The 19,102-nt window shown below is 38.1% G+C and overlaps 1 protein-coding gene across 2 annotated transcripts in view; it reads right to left on the bottom strand.

The window, feature by feature from the left end:
- Positions 1-19,102, bottom strand: part of SPTLC2 (serine palmitoyltransferase long chain base subunit 2) — a 113,217-nt gene that overhangs the window by 63,416 nt on the left and 30,699 nt on the right. For both annotated transcript variants that reach the window (XM_082647341.1, XM_082647342.1), the window contains exons 3-8: positions 12,465-12,619; positions 10,369-10,517; positions 8,158-8,282; positions 6,614-6,707; positions 3,459-3,564; positions 2,046-2,265 (exon numbers count right to left, since the gene is read on the bottom strand). In XM_082647341.1, coding sequence (XP_082503467.1) covers positions 2,046-2,265; positions 3,459-3,564; positions 6,614-6,707; positions 8,158-8,282; positions 10,369-10,517; positions 12,465-12,619 — 849 coding nt within the window. The remainder of the gene's footprint in view (positions 1-2,045; positions 2,266-3,458; positions 3,565-6,613; positions 6,708-8,157; positions 8,283-10,368; positions 10,518-12,464; positions 12,620-19,102) is intronic.

Here is a 19,102-nt window from a genome sequence, read left to right as displayed (position 1 = left end):
TTCCCAGACCAGGGATTGAACCTGCGCCCTCAGCAGTGAAAGAGAGGAGTCCCGACCACTGGGCCGCCAGGGAATTCTCTGTTTCGTTTTTTAAACGTGCCACAACATGAAAGGAAGAAGAACTAGCTTGAAAGAAGACCTCTAAACTTAGAGAACGTATCATTTAATGTTATAAACAGCTCTGCAATGCTAAATTCAACAAGAAAGCGTTTGAATTGCTGTTTAGATACAACCTACTTCTAAGTATTACAGAAAATATCATTTGCATCTTATCCCATGCCTGCAAAGCTCATCCTTACATTCCCAAATAAGAGACAGGTCTCTAATATCAATTTTAAAGACACTAAATGTCCTCTCCAGATAAACAGAGATTTATAAAATGATATAAATGTGGCAAAAGTTAAACAGAAATTCATTGGGTCTTTCATAAGGATGCTAAAGCCATCTCACTGAATAAAAAAAAAAAACTTGTCTGTCAGTCACAAAAATTTCAAAACAATCAGTTGTATATCTCTATTCTCTGATACCTTTTAACTTCACTAAGTCTTTATATAAAATGTGCACACAAAGAAGCTTATGTTCCAGAACGAAAACAGGAGACAGAAAATGCCGCCAGAAAACAGTGTAGATACTAAAAATTGTACAAAACCAAAAAAAACATAAATACACGGTACCTCAATGATCTCCCAGAGTATTATTTTTCTATCCTTTTGTTTAGCAACAAATCTTACCAAAAACCAATCAATTCTCCAAAGTGAGCCTGGTCCTTTCAAAAATTGAAGTAAATATCTATTGAACTTGACTAAAACCACTGATAATGGGGTTTCTCTAAAAGACAATGAATTATTAAGAGAAAGTCCATGCTTTAAGACTCCCAGCGTCAAATTTTAAAGAGGAATTTAAGGACATTTATTTAAGGACATTTAAGCACCTATCATGTACTATGTACAAATACTTGACATACACTGTTTTTTTTCCTAATACTGGAGAGTTTTTTAAAATAACTGTTTTATTGATATACAATTCACATACCATAGTATTCACTTTTTCAAACTGTATAATTTAGTGGCTTTCAGTATATTCACAGAGCTGTGCAACTTTCATTACTATCTAATTTTAGAACATTTTCATTACCTCAAAAAGAAACCTCATACCCATTAGCAGTCACTTTCCACTTCCCCCATCTCCTGAGGCCCTGGCAACCACTAACCTATTTCTGTCTCTATGATTTGCCTATTCTGGATATAACATATAAAAAAAATACTTTAGCCTTTTGTGACTGACTTCTTTAATTGAACATAAGGCTTTCAAGGTTATTTCTACGTTATAGCATGGACATGTATTATTTTTTAAACCTTAACTACAATCTTATAAGCCAGGCACATTTATCTCTGTTTTCCTGATAAGGAAATCGGAAGGTTAAATACTTTGCCCAAGGTCTCATGAAGTTTGGGAAATACTCAAACCTAGGGCTCTGTCTCCATGGTTGAACCATTTCCACCATGCTACATTGATTCTCAAATACCCCAGAGTTCATTACGTAATTTTTGAATTGGAAAATACAATGCCTTGTTAGTACACGAGAGCTAGCAAAGTAATCTTTTTTCTTCCTGTCTTGATGCTCACCCAAGATGCATCTGAATCCAAGGGTAGGGGAAGAAACTGGTCTTCTATCCCCCACCAGTTCCCCTGACATCCCCCACTATGTTTGAAATAGTGCGCACAGCTCAAACCCAATAGAAGACTATGGCAAACAGGCAGCACCACTGTGTGTTCTTTCATACAAGAGGGTATTCTGTACTCAGACCAGGATGTAGTTTAGAACGAATAAGAAAACAACAATGAACAGAACCAGCTTATCAGAGTCACTCACCAGGCAGCTGAAGTGTGAAGTGTGCTGGCATTATACGCCTAAATCACAAACAAATTTAGGATCTCCACATCCAAGTTTGGGACTCTATCTGCTAAATGTGAGTAACCAAATCGAAATCTAGTAGCCAGTACCTTTATGAACCTTAACTGCTTGATTCTCGGGGCCCATTTACCTTCTTGCCTCCGATGTATCCTCCAGCAGCACCAAAGCTCTTTGTGAATGTTCCCATCATAATGTCCACATCCTCAGGATCCAGGCCAAAGTAATCCACCACACCTCGGCCTGTAGGGCCCAGAGCCCCAATGCTGTGAGCTTCATCTAGATACAAGTATGCCTTGTATTTCTTCTTAAGGGCAATCACTTCAGGAAGGCGAACAATAGATCCCTCCATGCTGGCAAAACAGGGTAAAAAATACACACACTGAGACTTCTTAACTCTCAAAAATTAGGAGTTGGACACTTTATTATTATTAATTTTTTAAGTTTACTGCCTTTCTAAATGGTCTGACAACTCTGCCTGTGGTTTTTTTTTTAGCAGTTTTAACAATTCTTTATTTCCTTGGGTTCATACTAACTCAGGTGAACTTCCAGACAACTTTAGAATAAAAAAATTTTCCCCAGATATATTACACTTGTGGTCCATAATCTTCTCATTCAGTCTCAACAATACCATTGGAACCAAGTTGCAATCTATATTATTAGTCTTCTACATAAAACATGTAACAGTTCTTAACTTACTTTTCCAGTACATTTTATAAGGCAGTTCTGTTATTAACTCACTACTCTCTTCCAGCACTTATTAAATCTTTGTTCATTAATAGACTGCAATGGTTTTTTATCCCCCAAAGGAAAAAGAAAGGATTAATATTTATTGAACATCAACAAGGTGCCGAGTTCATTACACTAGTTTTCCATATTCAGAGTTACAACAAGATTTGGGAACAAGAAAAAATAAGATTACCCTCCAAAGGCTAAACTACAAAGCAGCACATGGTGAAGGAAATTAGTCAGCCTTAAAAGAAGCATACCTCTGGTTTTAAACTGGCAAAGAAAGACAATGCCATGGATAGGCAGATATCTAAAGGAAAGGAGACTGGATCTTTTAAAACAAACACCAGAATACAAGTGATCTTAATTCACCACAGAGGGACAGAGGTCACAGTAGATTCTTCTGAAGTTTGTAATTATAGGCAACATTAGACTTTGCATCACATTGCATGTGTAATTAAAATTACATGAAAAGAATAAAAAACATTAGGAGATGAGAGAATAAATGCAAGGGCTGCAAATAGGTAAGCAAAATAAAGTATTTCTTAAAATTAAATGGCGTGTAATTTGTTCTGACATATTAGGAAACATATTCCAATTCTTGCCCCTATGTATAAACCCCCTCTACAAACAGTGGAAAAAATAAAGGAGCCAAATAGAAAGGAGATCTGGAGATCATACAGCATGATGGAAAGAATAAAGAAGAGCCAGGTATTTTAACAAGTCAGAAACCCTGTCTCCTTAGTTCCAGAGGAGTCTAGATTAGTCTATGACTCCATGGCGCAAATCAGACATAAGAATAATAAAGCAGGATTACCTATATATTCCCTCCACAAGGATTAGAATTTTCTTCCAGGGCCTTCGTGTCCGAGGTTGACCATAAACAATGGCATCTTTCAACAACTTCTCTAGGCTTTGCATATCTATGGCACACAAAAAATAATTTCAGCACAAAGTATCTTCCTCTTTGCTAACTTTATTCCTAAAGTGCAAATATACATTTCTTATTCAGGAAGTGTGTCTCAGATAGCAAAGGACATTAACATAATTAGAACTGGGCAGAAAAAGATAGGGCCAAATGGGTAAGCTACTGCTGGCTTGAATTAAAATCTCATCTAGAATGTAACAAGTGTTCAAAACCACAGAAACTCGACTAAATGAGTGTGGCACAAGTGATTCAGTTGGTTAGCATGCTTATGAAATGACCAGTGTTTCATGTGAAATACCTTGCCATTCAGTTAGCTCTTTTTGTATTTATACAATCAACTGTATCTTTAATCCTAGTGAGTCACTCAGAAGTAAATGCATAAAGAAGGCTGAGCAAGAAAGTGTGAATGAAGTACTACAAATACATGCACCTCCTAAGAAGCAAAATATGGGAGAAAAGCTTCAAAGTGTACACCCCATTTCCTTTCACCTAGGATATATTCAATAAAAGCCTGCTAAGTAGCTTCATCTTGGTAGTGGGTTGAATATACACCAGTCTGGGCAAGCATGAATCTATGTGTTAGCAAGCTTGGCCATCAGTTGAGACTGTTCCATGTCTGACTTGACCAGTTGCCTGTCCACAACCAAGGTCTTCTGGCTCTGTTGGTCATTAAGGTGGTTAACAGGCCCAGGAAACACTTGGCTAGTACTACCACTAATGAGGAGCATAATTTTCCTGTTAAAGACAAATGCTTTGAAGACCACTGCTACCACCACTACAGACTGCATACTTAAAATACCTGCCCTGAAACAACGCCCCTACGAACCCCCCGCCCAAAAATCTATGCAACATTAAGTCTAGGGTGTGTTTACCAGGGGTGGGAGGCATCCCATAAATCTGATTTTATATTCTTTACTGTTCATCACTGAAGGAAGGGGTTACAAACTTACATGAATTTGCTCTCTTCATAAAAGAAGAGAGCAAATTGGCAGAAAAGAGAAATAAGATAATAAAAACACATACTACAAACACAAAATGGCCAAAAGCTGTGACTGTGTTTACACCTTTGGTTATTCATAACAAAATAATCTATCTGCTATCTAACCTAGAGATAGGAGATGCTCCCACAAAGTAAAAAGTCTCATCTGAAGCCACTAGTCTTGCTGCAGAGGGCGACATGTGGCAAACAGCAGGAGACAAGTAAAAATGGACTCATTGTTTCAGTTTCCTCTGTTTATATACAGAAGGGAAGGGAAAAATAAACACTGATTCAAAATTTTAGATGAAAGGAAATATCTATGGAATGCTTGACCATATTATCTACTCAGGAAAAAAAAAATTCAATATCTCTCTCATAGTATACTCTCCAAATCCCATGTAAACTAAAGATTTAGATAAAAATGGGGAAGGCCATTACACAAAATCCAAACAAAAGTCTTAAGACAATAAATGTGACAACATAAACATTTTAATAAGTCTACACAGCAAGACACTAAAAACAAAGTTAAAAATAAAAAATACTGCAACATAAAGGGCTTTATTAATCAGTAAAAAGAGAAACAGTTTGGGGCTTCCCTGGTAGCACAGTGGTTGAGAGTCCGCCTGCCGATGCAGGGGACACGGGTTCGTGCCCCGGTCCGGGAAGATCCCACATGCCGCAGAGCGGCTGGGCCCGTGAGCCATGGCCGCTGAGCCTGTGAGTCCGGACGGAGCCTGTGCTCCGCAACGGGAGAGGCCACAACAGTGAGAGGCCCACGTACCACCAAAAAAAAAAAAAAAAAAAAAAAAGTTGCTCAACACTTAATAATCAAAGCAATAAAAATTAATATGTTATTGGACTTATTAGATTAGAAAAGATTTTAAATGATGCATAATGGCCTATGTTGGCCTGTGAGTAGAAACAGTCACTGTTTTTGAGTTGAGTTGTTGTGTAAAAATTTGTACCATATTTGGAGGCAATCTGGAAAAGCATAGCAAATTTATACCATTTTAACCATGCATTCTAAAGACTGCTGGGAATTTATCCTAAGGTACTAACCAGACCAGTGAGCAAAAATGTGAATGTTAAGTAGTACTGTTTCTAGCAGAAAAATTCAGAAACAACCTGGATGTTCAAACTGAGGGATGGACTGAATGAGGGCATTGCCTGCCACCCCGGCATTATGGGAGGAGGACAGTCACACGTACTCCAAAGTTCCCGATGTGTTGCAAGAAAACAGCAAGTCACACAACAGTGTTTAATAAATCCCATTTACATAAAACAAAATACTGTATATATCTTTCTCACTGTAAAACATTTTATACAAAACAAAGACAAAAGGAAGAAAGTTATTACCATCCATAAACCTCCATCCAGAGGCACAGACCTAACATTTGGGCGTATATTGTTTTAGCCTTTTGTCTATACATGTACACAGTCTGGTAAATGATGATACTGAACAGCTTGGTAATCCTTCCTCTCTACATGAGGGTTTTAACTTGAAAAGTTATGCATTTTTATTGTGATTATTTTAATAATGCACAAAGATATTTCCATTTAGAGAGAAAGGTCTGGCTTAGTGCCACTCTTCTCCGTGCTTATACAGCACCTGTTCATATCTGCATTTCAGTATTCGTCTGCTGTATTCTAACTACTGGTTTGTCTATAGTCTCTTTAGCAACCAGTCAGAGATCCTTGAGATCAGGGAGCTTGCTTTATTCACCTTAATACCCCTAATGTTATGGCAAGACATACCACAGGCATCTAGCAAGTGCATACTAAACAAGTGACTTGTAAACAAGGAAGATGAAAAAGTTCAAAGTAAAAAAAAAGAACAATTTTTTTTTCAATGTTTTTACTTTGTACCAAAAGCCTTCCTTCAGCCTTTATTTTTATTCCAATGAGAAAGATAATAACTTTTAAAAGACTGGACCAGAAAGACATTTTAAATGTTGCTACTTCAGTTTCACTTGTATTTCCTATTAATGTAATTAATGTTACCACTGCCACTAACCCAAAGAATATTACACACTAAAGCCAGCAGTAAATTCCATAACAAACTCACTGTTGTGCTTGAAGACTCGAATGGTTGCTCCTGAGAGTCTGGCTCCTAGAACCAATGATGCATGGTTCAGTTCATCACTCAGAATCAGGCAACCCTGCAAAACCACAAGCACAGGAAGGTAAGAAGCTGGGGGGAAAGGTTTAGTTAGCCAAACTACAAAATGCTAAAATCATTAATAATTATATCTTATTAAGGAAAGCCTGCACAATGGCAAAGTTATCAATTTGCTCTGAAATCTTCTATATTATTATATTAATATTATATATGATATTGATATATTTATTAGTTTATTATATTATAATAAAATATTATATAAATCATTATTACTGTTTACATGCTATAACTTTTTCCATCCTTTTACTTTTAACCTGTGTCTTCAATTTTTTTTTTTTTTTTTTAATTTTGGCCATGCCGTGTAGCTTGCAGGATCTTAGTTTACCCAAATAGGGATTGAACCTGGGCTCACAGCAGTGAAAGCACTGAGTCCTAATCACTGGACCAGGGAATTCCCTGTGTCTTTAAATTTAAAGTAGGTCTCTGGTGGAAGCCTATTTAATTTTATCTAGTCTGACAATCTCTATCTTCTAATTGTAATATATAAACCATTCATATTTAATATGATATCAATATAGTTGTGTTTAAATCTCTTCTCTTGCTTTTTGTTTTCTATTTGTCCCATCTATTCCTTGAGGAACCATATATGTATGTTAACGTAGTCCAAGTACCTCATTTCAAAAAGGAAAATTTGAGGCTCAGAAAGGTTGTGACATGCTCATGGTCACACAGCTAAATCTGACCATATAACCAACCAAAACAATCTCAGGTCTTCTGCTCATTAATACACTGATTTTTCAATATACCATGCCTAGATATCAATGTTAAAATGAGATGTGTAGGGCCAGCCCTTGAGGGCCCTTTCAAGTTGATAGTGCCAATCTGTTAAAATGTGATTTACAAGGTCTCTTATCTTTTATCTCTTCCACTGTCCCCTCACAAACTCTACCCACAGAAAATAAGATACATACATATATATTACTTTTAACTTATTATTTACCTATATTATTACTTTTAACCTATATTATTACCTATATTATACATATATGTATTATATATATATACACACATAATTGGCCCATATATCTCTGATCAACATGCATTACCATAAGAACAAGTATTAGGGACCTATATATTTTCATATTTTTCTATTACAAAAAAACCACCTGATAAATAATTTCCAAACTAAACATCCTTTCTTCCATAATTTTAGTCTGTTATGAGAATCCCTTTAAAACTGTATGAAACGAAGAAGGCAAGAGTCATCTAATGGAAGGAGAAAAGATCATGGGTTCCAGAGAAAAAGCTTCAACTGATAAAAGTCTCCATGGGATACACTTACACACAAATTATATAAAATTTTATGATAGAAATATCTTTGGGTAAACTATGTTTAAAGTTTACAAGAGCTTCTGGCTTGCCTGAATGCCTTACAAAACAAAAGAAGATATATACGAGGGAGTTTTCATAAATGACAGACTAAATCTTACTTTGCTAACAAGAGCAGGAATGTTCATAGAGTTTGTTGCAAATCCCATGCCATATGTCATAGCAGCTTCCACTCCCAAGAAATTTGCCACAAGCTTCTCTAGCTCTTCATGCTTGTCCAGGTTTCCTGTGTGATGAAGTTAATGAAGTCAATACCACCAAACCCCAAATCTAAGAATTACTCATTACTTTATAAAAAGAAATCATAGTCTATGTGTTATAACCTTTTCAGACTAAGGTCTATGAAGGAGTCAGTATTACGAAGAGTAAAGGCTCATAAAGAATACAATAGTTGAATAAAATCAGATGCAGCACCTGTGGTGGCATTTCTATAAAAAGGGTTGCCAACAATTTCTCCCATTCCTGTTCACACATGCTGGTTCCAAGTCTATGCCTTAAGGGGACTGGCAGCATCTGCTTTTATACATTTGAAGTCAGCTGCCATGTAAAATAGTCTAACTAGCCTGTTGTAAAGACAGATCATGTGGACAGGGAGGGGCTCTGGAGGATGAGGGACCATGGAAGGAAGGGGCAGGGCTCACCACTCAGCTGAGGCGCCAGACATGTAAGTGACACTATCTTGGATACTCTATCGTCAGTCATAATGCTCCACCCAACTCCACATGGAGCCGAGATAAAATGTCAAGTCCTTTCCAAATTACAGAATCACAAGCAAATAAGTACATGTTTCTGTTTTAAGCCACTAAGGTTTGGAATGATCTGTTATGTAGTAAAAGCCAAGTTAAAAAACACCTTCCCTCACTTTGTATTATGATTTTACATCAAATGCTCAAATTTTACATCAAGTGCTCAAATCCTTAAGGACCGAACAACACTGATTAACGATAATGGCTGCATGCAGAGAGAAAAGCAGCAGAGAAAGAAGACTGCTGAACTTGGATACTCTGTGTCCTTAAAGCTTAAGCAAGTCATTTATCCTCTCTGGGCCTGTTTCTTATCTGTTAAATACCAATAATAATATTTGCTCTATCTACCCCATGACATTGTTGTAAAGATCAGAAGGGATAAGATGTTCAAGAAATTTATACAATATAAAGCGCCGTAAAGACATAAGGTGGGCTTCCCTGGTGGCGCAGTGGTTAAGAATCCGCCTGCCAATGCAGGGGACACGGGTTCAAGCCCTGGCCCGGGAACATCCCACATGCCACGGAGCAACTAAGCCCGTGCGCCACAACTACTGAGCCTGCGCTCTAGACCCCGTGAGCCACAACTACTGAGCCCATGCGCCAAAACTACTGAAGCCCACGCACCTAGAGCCCGTGCTCCACCACGAGAAGCCACTGTAGTGAGAAGCCCACACACCGCAGCGAAGAGTAGCCCCCGCTCACCACAACTAGAGCAAGCTCGCGCACAGCAACGAAGACCCAATGCAGCCAAAAATAAATAAATAAAAATTAAAAAGTATCCTTTTAAAAAAGATGTAAGGTATGATTACTCTATGTCGTCACTGCACAATGCTCCCTTAACCACATCACTGGGGATAGACCCATGTGAAATAATAATGAATTGTTGTTTTAATCTACTAAGTTTTGGGGTGATTCACAGTAATAAACATCCAGAAAGCTGCCTTATAACTTTTATGGTTATCAGTTCTCTTGAACAAAATGGAAAAATTAGGAGTCCTCCTTTGAACTTAAATAAATCTCTTTGTAGCAATCTGTTCACTTTCACATTTTATAGACTTGTAATAATAATAAAAGAGTTAATGTTTATTGAGGGTTTACCATGCTACAAGCACTTTACATGAATTAGCTTCTTTAATTCTTGAAACACCTCTATAGTGTAGGAATTATTATTAGCCCCAATTTACCAGTATGGAAGCAGATTAATGCTCATATGCCCATGAGCTCAGTACTAGTAAGTAGTACTCTCAATCACTATCATTTGCAAAAGCCAATAAAGTCAACATTTAAGTTATAAATGAAACAAATACTTAATGGAACTTCTCTAGAGATGTTCTGTAAGTGTAACACAATGGAAAAGATAAATATATCTCAAAACACACTGAAAGCATTAAAATCATCCATCACTTCGGAAAAATAAAGCATTCTTTTTACCTGATCTGAACTACATGGGAAAGTATGTATTTGGATGCTCTATACAGTATTCTAGCTCTATCTCAGTATTATTCCCTCCTGAGTAAAAAAGTTAAGAATAAGAACATCAGCTGGCCAAACAGAGCCTACACTTACCAATTTCCTGCCGAGTGCTGCACACTCCAACTCCATATTCCTCCAGGACTTTGGCAGCCGCCTCTTGACATGGTCCAGTATTCCGTGCAAACCCAAGATAGTTGTAGGAACCCATGTTTATAACATCTTTAATTACATTCCCTGTGTACCTGTATTTCAATAGCATAAAAGTTCATGAAACTCAAAAGCAAATCAAATACATGTGATAATAAACTTATTGATAATACAAAAGGAAGCACCATCTATAGGAAGTAGAGAGAATATGGTCTAGATGAAAAGCAACTCAAACTCACTACCAATTAGGAAGACGGAAGTTAAAACAAAATACCAATTTTTACTTATCAATAGGGATGTTTAAAAACTGACCATATCATGGGAATTCCCTGGCAGTCCAATGGTTAGAACTTGGCGCTTTCACTTCTGTGGCCCTGGTTCAATCCCTGGTCAGGGAACTAAGATGCTGCAAGCCATGAGGCAAAGCCAAAAAACATTTTTTTTAATTTTTTAAAATAAATAAATAAAAATAAAAACTGACTACATCCAGTGTTGGCCAGGACACTCTCATACGCTGTAGATAAGAATATCAGTCAGTACCTTTCTTTGGAGGGCAGTTTGACAGTACTTCTCTATTAAAAGATATACATATCTTTGACTCAGCAATTCCTACACACATATAAAAGGATATACGCTTAAGGATCCTTTAAGAGTCACTACACAATTTGTCTACTGTGTCCCTTTCCCAGGCACACAGACCAGTGACTTTCCACATGGTGGAAGCTCAGTCAGCCTGGGACCCCGAGTGAGGACAACATGGTTCAGAGGCTCCACCGATCTAAGATGGACATGAAGTAGGGACAAGAAATAAACTGCTTCTGTCTCAACGCTGAGGTTTTGGGGGTTTTTAACACAGGATGGCGTAGCCCAATCTACTCTACATTATATGTATCTATACTGTAGAACACTAAGCAGCCACTACAAATAGTGAGCCTGCTATGAACGTACACAGGAAGGATGCTGTTACCGGTATGTTAGCAAGTAAAAAAAGCGAGATATAAAATAATTTCCATAGTATGATCCTATTTTTGTAAATCAAAAACTACCTGTGTGCAACCCCAGTAGTACAATATACATATATATACACGCCACAGAAAACATATGGAGGAATAATATACAATAAACTGGTAACAATGGTCACCTCTGGGAAGTGAGGATTTGTGGCGAAGTGGATTTGCAAAAGGATAGTGGTTAGCTGTCATAGGGGACCTTCAGTTTATTTGTATTACTTGTCTTTTTTTTAAAATAATGACCATACAACCATGTACAATATAAACAAAACAAAATCTTACGAATATAAAAAGTTTTCTAAACAATTCAATCCATTTAAGTAAAAATACTCCTTGAATCATTTGAGAAATCAAAATATCCATAAATAAATTCAGATAACTGATTCTGGTAAATGGCATAAGAGAAAGGATGTTTTTTCTTTGTGTGAGTTTTTTTAATAAGTCAATTTTTGTTTTCAACTATAATCCAACACAGTGACAAATGTAGTAGCAAAATGCATTTAAAAAATCTCAGGACTTTCCTGGTGGCACAGTGGTTAAGAATCCACCTGCCAATGCAGGGGACACGGGTTCAAGCCCTGGTCCGGGAAGATTCCACATGACACGGAGCAACTAAGCCCGTGCACCACAACTACTGAGCCTGCACTCTAGAGCCCGTGAGCCACAACTACTGAGCCCTCACGCCACAACTACTGAAGCCACCTAGAGCCCATGCTCCGCAACAAGAGAAGCCACCACAGTGAGAAGCCTGCGCACCGCAACAAAGAGTAGCCACCGCTCACCGCAACCAGAGAAAGCCCGCATGCAACAACGAAGACCCAACGCAGCCAAAATTAAATAAATACATAAATTTATTTTTTTAAAAAAAATCTCAGTAACAATGAACAATATGAAAGGAAACTAATCATGCTGTATTGTACTCTCAGCTTCCACTCCTATTTCGACGGAATATTCAAATTGCAATACAACATCTTCTGAAGTGAAGAAATTCTTTTTTTGTTGTCAAGAAACAATTTCCCAACTGAGACTCACTTGAACGACCAGTTGTAATCATGAGACTGTCTCTCCATGATGTCCACCCTGGCCCCAGGCACACTGCAGATGGGCCGATTCCAGTTGTCTCTAATCCTCATGTAGAGGTTCCTTGTATAGAAGTTTTCGAAATCCTGATACAATGACACAAAGTCCTGCCAAAAAATGGTGAAAATACTATAAATTAAACTGAGTTCCTTTGAAAGTTTTACAACTTCCCTTTCTGTAATGCAAAAGCACTTTAGACTAAGACGTCAATTATACAGAATTAATTGATATGGAAAACATTGGAAAGGCATCAATTCCTTATGTTATTTTTAAACAACTCAATCAGGTAAAATTCACTTAGCTTTGACCATTGAGCTGTAAGAAATGGTTGCAAGTAACTATCTGACAGCTTGAAAGTAGAGCCAAAGAATTTAACTTAGTAGAGCAGGCCTCATAAAAATAAACCTGGTTTGTACAATTCTGTCATTAAATGGTTTTCTTTCCTAAAAACCTTAAAAACATGGCTCTTCTGCCCCACCCCCACCAGTAATATATTAGGGGAAATGCCATAAAAACCCCTATAATTCCAGTTTCAACCAAGAAAAATAATTCCAACATTAAGATTTCATCCTCTGCATATTTTCAAGGATCAAAATGAAACAAATCCAAAGAAAAATTATAAACAAGAAACACTAAAAGGTAGGTTATAGAAGGACAGCTACTTGAGGTTTCTTTCCTTGGATGGGCATTTTTTAAAAATCTCAAAATGGGACTTCCCTGGTGGCGCAGTGGTTAAGAATCCGCCTGCCAATGCAGGGGACACGGGTTCAATCCCTGGTCCGAGAAGATCCCACATACTGCGGAGCAACTAAGCCCGTGCGCCACAACTACTGAGCCTGCGCTCTAGAGCCCATGAACCACAACTACTGAAGCCCACACACCTAGAGCCCGTGCTCCGCAACAGGAGAAGCCACCACAATGAGAAGCCCGCGCACCGCAAGGAAGAGTAGCCCCCACTTGCCTCAACTAGAAAAAGACCGCACGCAGCAATGAAGACCCGGTGCAGCCAAAAAATAATTAAAAAAAAAAAATCTCAAAATGAATTTTCATGATCAGGGATTTAAAGCTCACCCTTCCTCCCTGAAAATAAGTTATGCTAAAATTTAAGTCTGTAAAAATTAAGTCACAGTGGAGCTTTAATTAATGCACAATGTTCTGCTCAGAACACAGTGACCAGACCACACGAGGTCTACTTGAAGGTAAAGAGTAAACCAAACAAAAAGAAAACTGTACTACCGCTTTATGATAGCCAGCAAATCACTGAGCTTCTAGCCCTCAGATCTGGCTTGGGGCCAATCTAAATTCATCTTTTAAATAAGCTAGTCAAAAACATTAAAAGTTTAAGCCTTATTCTGTAAAAGATTTTCATTGCTAAAGAAGGCTCTACATAAAAGTTTAAAATTAACCTTCTCTGACATTGGACTCTAGAAGTGCCTACTAAATAAGCCTCACAGTAGATAAGAATCTCCTTAAATAAAGCTAAGCAGAGTCACGTAGAACTCAGGAATTTGTGGTAGCTGATACCATCTCTCCTGCAACTGGTTCTAACATTTACATTTCCTAAAGAGAAAATATCCATAAATAATGTGTCTGTCACAATTGGAAATTTATTACTTAAATACTATGTCCCGTTTGATAGTCTTTTCTTTCAACATACTGGATCAATTAAAACTGGAACAGAGACACCCAAATTCTAATTAAGGACTTTCCTTTAACTATTATTCACCATGCATTTATTTCACAAAGGAAAAAACAAAAAACCAGTCTCCAGTCCTTCTCAATGGGTAAACAGTACTAACTCTTCTTGATCTCATTTCTTTACAACTTCCTAAAACTGCACATCAACGTTAAAGGTATTAACTCAAATACTTGAGAGAAATACTTCATCATGGACAAGTTTTTATTAGCGACAAAACGCAGTATTTTTTGCTTTTAGTATATAAATATCAGGAAAAACTTAGAGTCCGGTCCTATCTACCAGAAGGGTTACTAAACCCCAAAGAGAAAAGGGCTGCAGACCAGAATGAGGTGAGCTTTGGGTAACCTGTGACAGAGCTGTCTGAGGTTAGGAGGGCAGGGATGGGCTCTGATCTGAACAGAGAGACCGCCAAGATCAGGGAGCTCTGCCTCTCCTTACAAGGAGAGAACGACTAAGTCCCTGAGAAGGAAACAGGCTTGCACAGTGAGGAAGTTGTCACAGTGAGGGATGTTTGAGACCCAAAGCAGGTGAGACAGATGGTAGAAGACAGGGACTTGTGGCCCGGGTAGCAGCTTTGACTGCAGTTAGAAGGTTCAGTAGAGATCTGAAGGGATGCTAACCAAACTCGCTGCAGCCTTGCGATGAAGTAAGAAAGGGGATGGAAGGGGACCACGATTTGAGGTTCTAGTTCTAGGCAATAAGAACGTCTGTTTCTAAAAACATATACACTTTACACTTTAAATATTTTAGGACTAGGGGTAAACTAGAGGACTTTTCATTCATTCTTTCAAATCTTTCAATATATGTTTGATTCATTGCTAGACTTGGGATACATTAAGGACAGGAGAGTTCTCTCTGCAAACAATGACACCCCACACCCCAGCCTGCTCCACATCCCCCTCCCTCTCCTCTTCCTCCTCAGTTTAGTCACTGTGAAATGACTTTAGTCAGGGCCAACCTAATACTCATTTGTTCAGGCACTGAACCAACATTTACTGAGCAGTACTTTCCAGGCACTTAAGCAAGGCACTGGGGATAAAAATGAGTAAGACACAACCTCTACACACTGAAGGATCTCTTAATGTAGTGGAGAGGCACACAGATAAAGTTACAACACAATATAACAAGTACTGTAGAGGGAGGCCTGCCCAGAAACAGCCTAACTGGTAGGTGAGTGGCAATGATAGAGTCAAGTTCAAACAGCCTTACGGATACCCTCCTCATGGACACCTCTGAAGATCTTTACAAACCCCATACACCAGCACATATCCATGATAAGCAGAAATAAAACCTAGCTGAGACCACCTTGGATTGTTGGGCTTGAGGTACTCACAAGTTAAGTGACTTCTACTACTGGCCTGAAAGGTAAAATTGAAATTCATGGATTTGTTAATTAGGGATCAGTAAAGACCTTACCCGAAGTAGTCTGGGGTCATCTTAATCACCCAATAAATATCCTTTATTATTTAAGCCTATTTGAGGTAAGTCTTGTAGAAAACATCCTATATATTGTTTAAAATAAATAGGCACCTATTCTACTGTCTATACAGGCCTTAAGATCACAGGGTAATCTATTAATATATAACCAGTGGGATCTGCAGCACCCCAAAACCCAACACTTTAATATATCTGCAGGAAAGCTATGATTGTTCATACCAAGTGGGATAAAAAAGAGCTGTAAAGAGCAACACATCTGTTCAGGTCAGGTTTTACCACCAAATGTGTTAAAAAAAACTTTTGGTTTTCAGATATTTTAGAGTTTTGATTGTAGATATGGGACTGTGAACCTTCTGGAAAAGTATAGGATGATCCTGACAAGTGAAATTGTGCCCCAAAGAGTTAACAGAAGTTGATAACTAAGAGAAAGTCTTGAACTTGTCTTACAGAACAACAGATAAGGGAACAGCTTGTTAAAAACCCTTTGCTCGTAAACTGCTTTCATTGATTAAGTTCGCCTTAGTTTTTTTCTTTCTCTCTTTTTGCCTCTTCTATAACTGCAGGCCTTCCCAGCTTTCACACAGCCCCAGTTGTTTTAAAGGAACTTGGAGTCTGCTCCCGCCCAGTGTAAGCTGGCTGGGGGCTGCATGGGACCACTGACCCTAAACCTGGGGCTGCGCAGATGTTCAGTAAATGGCCTTTTAACATCAGAGGGCCAGAAAACTCTACCCTCAGACCAAGCTAAGCGACTCTAGTTTGAATATGAAGAAGCATGTAACCCAAATGTGCCTGTGCAGAACAAGGATTACCTCACCTTTTCTCTGCCTTTAATCACCTTTCTCTATGCCTAAGACCACTCTTGCTTATCCCATAAATACCCCAACCTCCTTGCCTTCAGGGAGGTGGACCTGAGGCTTGTTCTTCCATCTCCTCGCTTGGCTGCCTTATGAATAAGCTCTTGGCTGTAAACCAACCCGAGTCTCAGTGTTCGGCTTGCGGCATCTCGGGCAAACAGACCTGGTTCAGTAACACAAGCATTATTCTGGTATTTACATATTTAGGCACCATGTTAACCTCTGCACATAAATGAGTTCTGAAAGCTAATTTCAAAAAAAAGTCACAGGGGAAAAAGGTTGGGTGCTACCACTTTCAGAAGTTGACTTTATAAAAATGGGCCATGTTTGTTAAGACAATTCAGGCCAACACAGATGCATGCCCAGATACTTTTATATGATGAGGATAAAGATGATGAATAATCACATCAATAGAAACAGGAGCTCCCAATTACTGAGTACTTATGATATGTGTTGCCAAGGGCTTCACATATTTTTTCTCTTAAGTATCCCTGAACTCTCTTACAGAAGCTATTACTCCCATTTTCAGAAAGGCAAAATGGCTTTCCCACCTAGAGACCTGGCCAGAAGCAGAGCCAGGAACTGATCCAGGTCTTTTAATTCCAGAGTCTATGCTCCTAACCCTAGCCACAATGCCTCCCATTCTGTGCTGCTACTAAGTCAATCTGAAATCACTTTCTACGGCATTCAAAGCATGTTAAGACCACTGGACTATTGGCCCTCCCACCCCTTTCCTATGGTCGGCCTACAGCCAGCATGTGTGTATGTGCAAGCACACAAAGAAGCACACGTTCACACACACACACATTCACACACACAGTAATAGTGTACAATAAAACTCTTTAAAAAGGTTTATTTTGGATATAGCTTTTCAGTGAGAAATCCCAAGAGGAAATAGATGACTGCTCTATACAATGGGATATGATTCAGCAATAAAAAAATGAATTACCAAAATATACCACAACATGGATGAACCTCAAAAACATTCCAAGTGATAGAAGCCAGACACAAAAGATCACACACGGTATGATCCCATTTATATGAAATGTCTAGAGACAGAAAGTAGATTAGTGGTTGCCTAGCATGAGGTGCAGGAGGAAGGGGTGATTGTTAATGGGTATGGGGTTTCTTCTTCAGATAATGAAAACGTTATAAAATTAGCTTATGGTGTTGGCTGTACACTTTCTGTGAATAGTAATAAAAATCATTCAACTGTACATTTTAAACAGGTGAACTTTATGGTACATAAATTATATCTCAATAAAGTTATTTAAAAAAAAAATTAAGTAGGGAATTCCCTGGCAGTCCGGGGGTTAGGACTCTGTGCTTCCACTGCAGGGGGCATGGATTAGACCCCTGGTCGGGGAACTAAGATCCTGCAAGTGGCACAGTGCGGCCCCCAAAAAAGGTGACTGCTTGACTGCTGTCCTGGGCTCCACACTTACCACAAAACTATGGAAAGTAGAGCTCTTTTTAAACCCACAGAACTAAAAAAGACAAACCAATTGATAATCCCCCAGCTTAATATATCAAGCAACTATACTCATTGTTTCCAAAGATACTGCTAAAGTGACAATTATCAGAATATTCTTAGTAAGCTACTTTTTGAAGGAGGTCAAGAATAAATCCTTCCAGGAATTTGAATTAATGTATTTTAATTCTTTTGTATCTTGAAAATTAAAATATATCAAGATATAGACATATAATGTCCCTTCCCAGTATCCTATCCCTCCCATTTCTGAATATATGATCATGAACTGTAGAGGCAAATGTTAAAGTTTAGTAAGTGTGTGGTAACTATCTACCACAACTTACTCCTTAGATTTCTAGGTATTTCCTATCTAGATACTAGAACATTTTTATTAATTCAAGCTTTTACTATACCTATCACATACATGTTTCTGAACTACTAGCCTCACCTCACACAAAAAAAAAACCAGACTGAGAGAAAACATTTTTATCCAAAACACCACCAATAACAGAAGATCAAGCAGTAAAGAATTCCAGTAATTTTAGCAATTTATATAAAATAGAACACATTTATGCTAACTCATCTTTATTAGCATGACCATGTGGTTCATTTCTACCCAAAGCAACATATGAAGAACTTGCATAAATAGTTTAAACAGGCTCTCTTTTGTAATGGAATGAGGGAGAAAATAAGGATGTGGTTATGAACACTACTCACTCAGAGAAATGAGAAAGTAGCAACATTATATTTGCATTTTATGATCCTAAGCAAGCACTTTCCCTCACCTCTTCCCAGTGTAACACTTAAAAACTGCCCTATCCCTCTCACTACATCTAAACCAGCATCAGAAAACAAACACGATCTGCCATAACGCTAAATGAGCCTTCCTTCCCTTCTAATAGCTGAATTTTTATAAGAAAATGGCAGAATTCAGCTGTTTTAACTGCTAATATTATCTTCTGTGAAAATCCTACTAAAATGAATTTGGATAAACTAGTACAGTCCTCCCCTAAACAAACTCTAGAGGCAAATGTCCCCCTCCATCCTACATATTTCCTCCTATTACTTATTTCAAGAATTATTTCCTGGGGACTTCCCTGGTGGCACAGTGGTTAAGAATCCACCTGCC

The sequence above is a fragment of the Grampus griseus genome (assembly GCF_964374135.1).
Source record: "Grampus griseus genome assembly, chromosome: 2".
In the NCBI taxonomy this organism is placed as follows: domain Eukaryota; kingdom Metazoa; phylum Chordata; class Mammalia; order Artiodactyla; family Delphinidae; genus Grampus; species Grampus griseus.
This window is presented reverse-complemented; position numbering and strand designations above follow the sequence as displayed.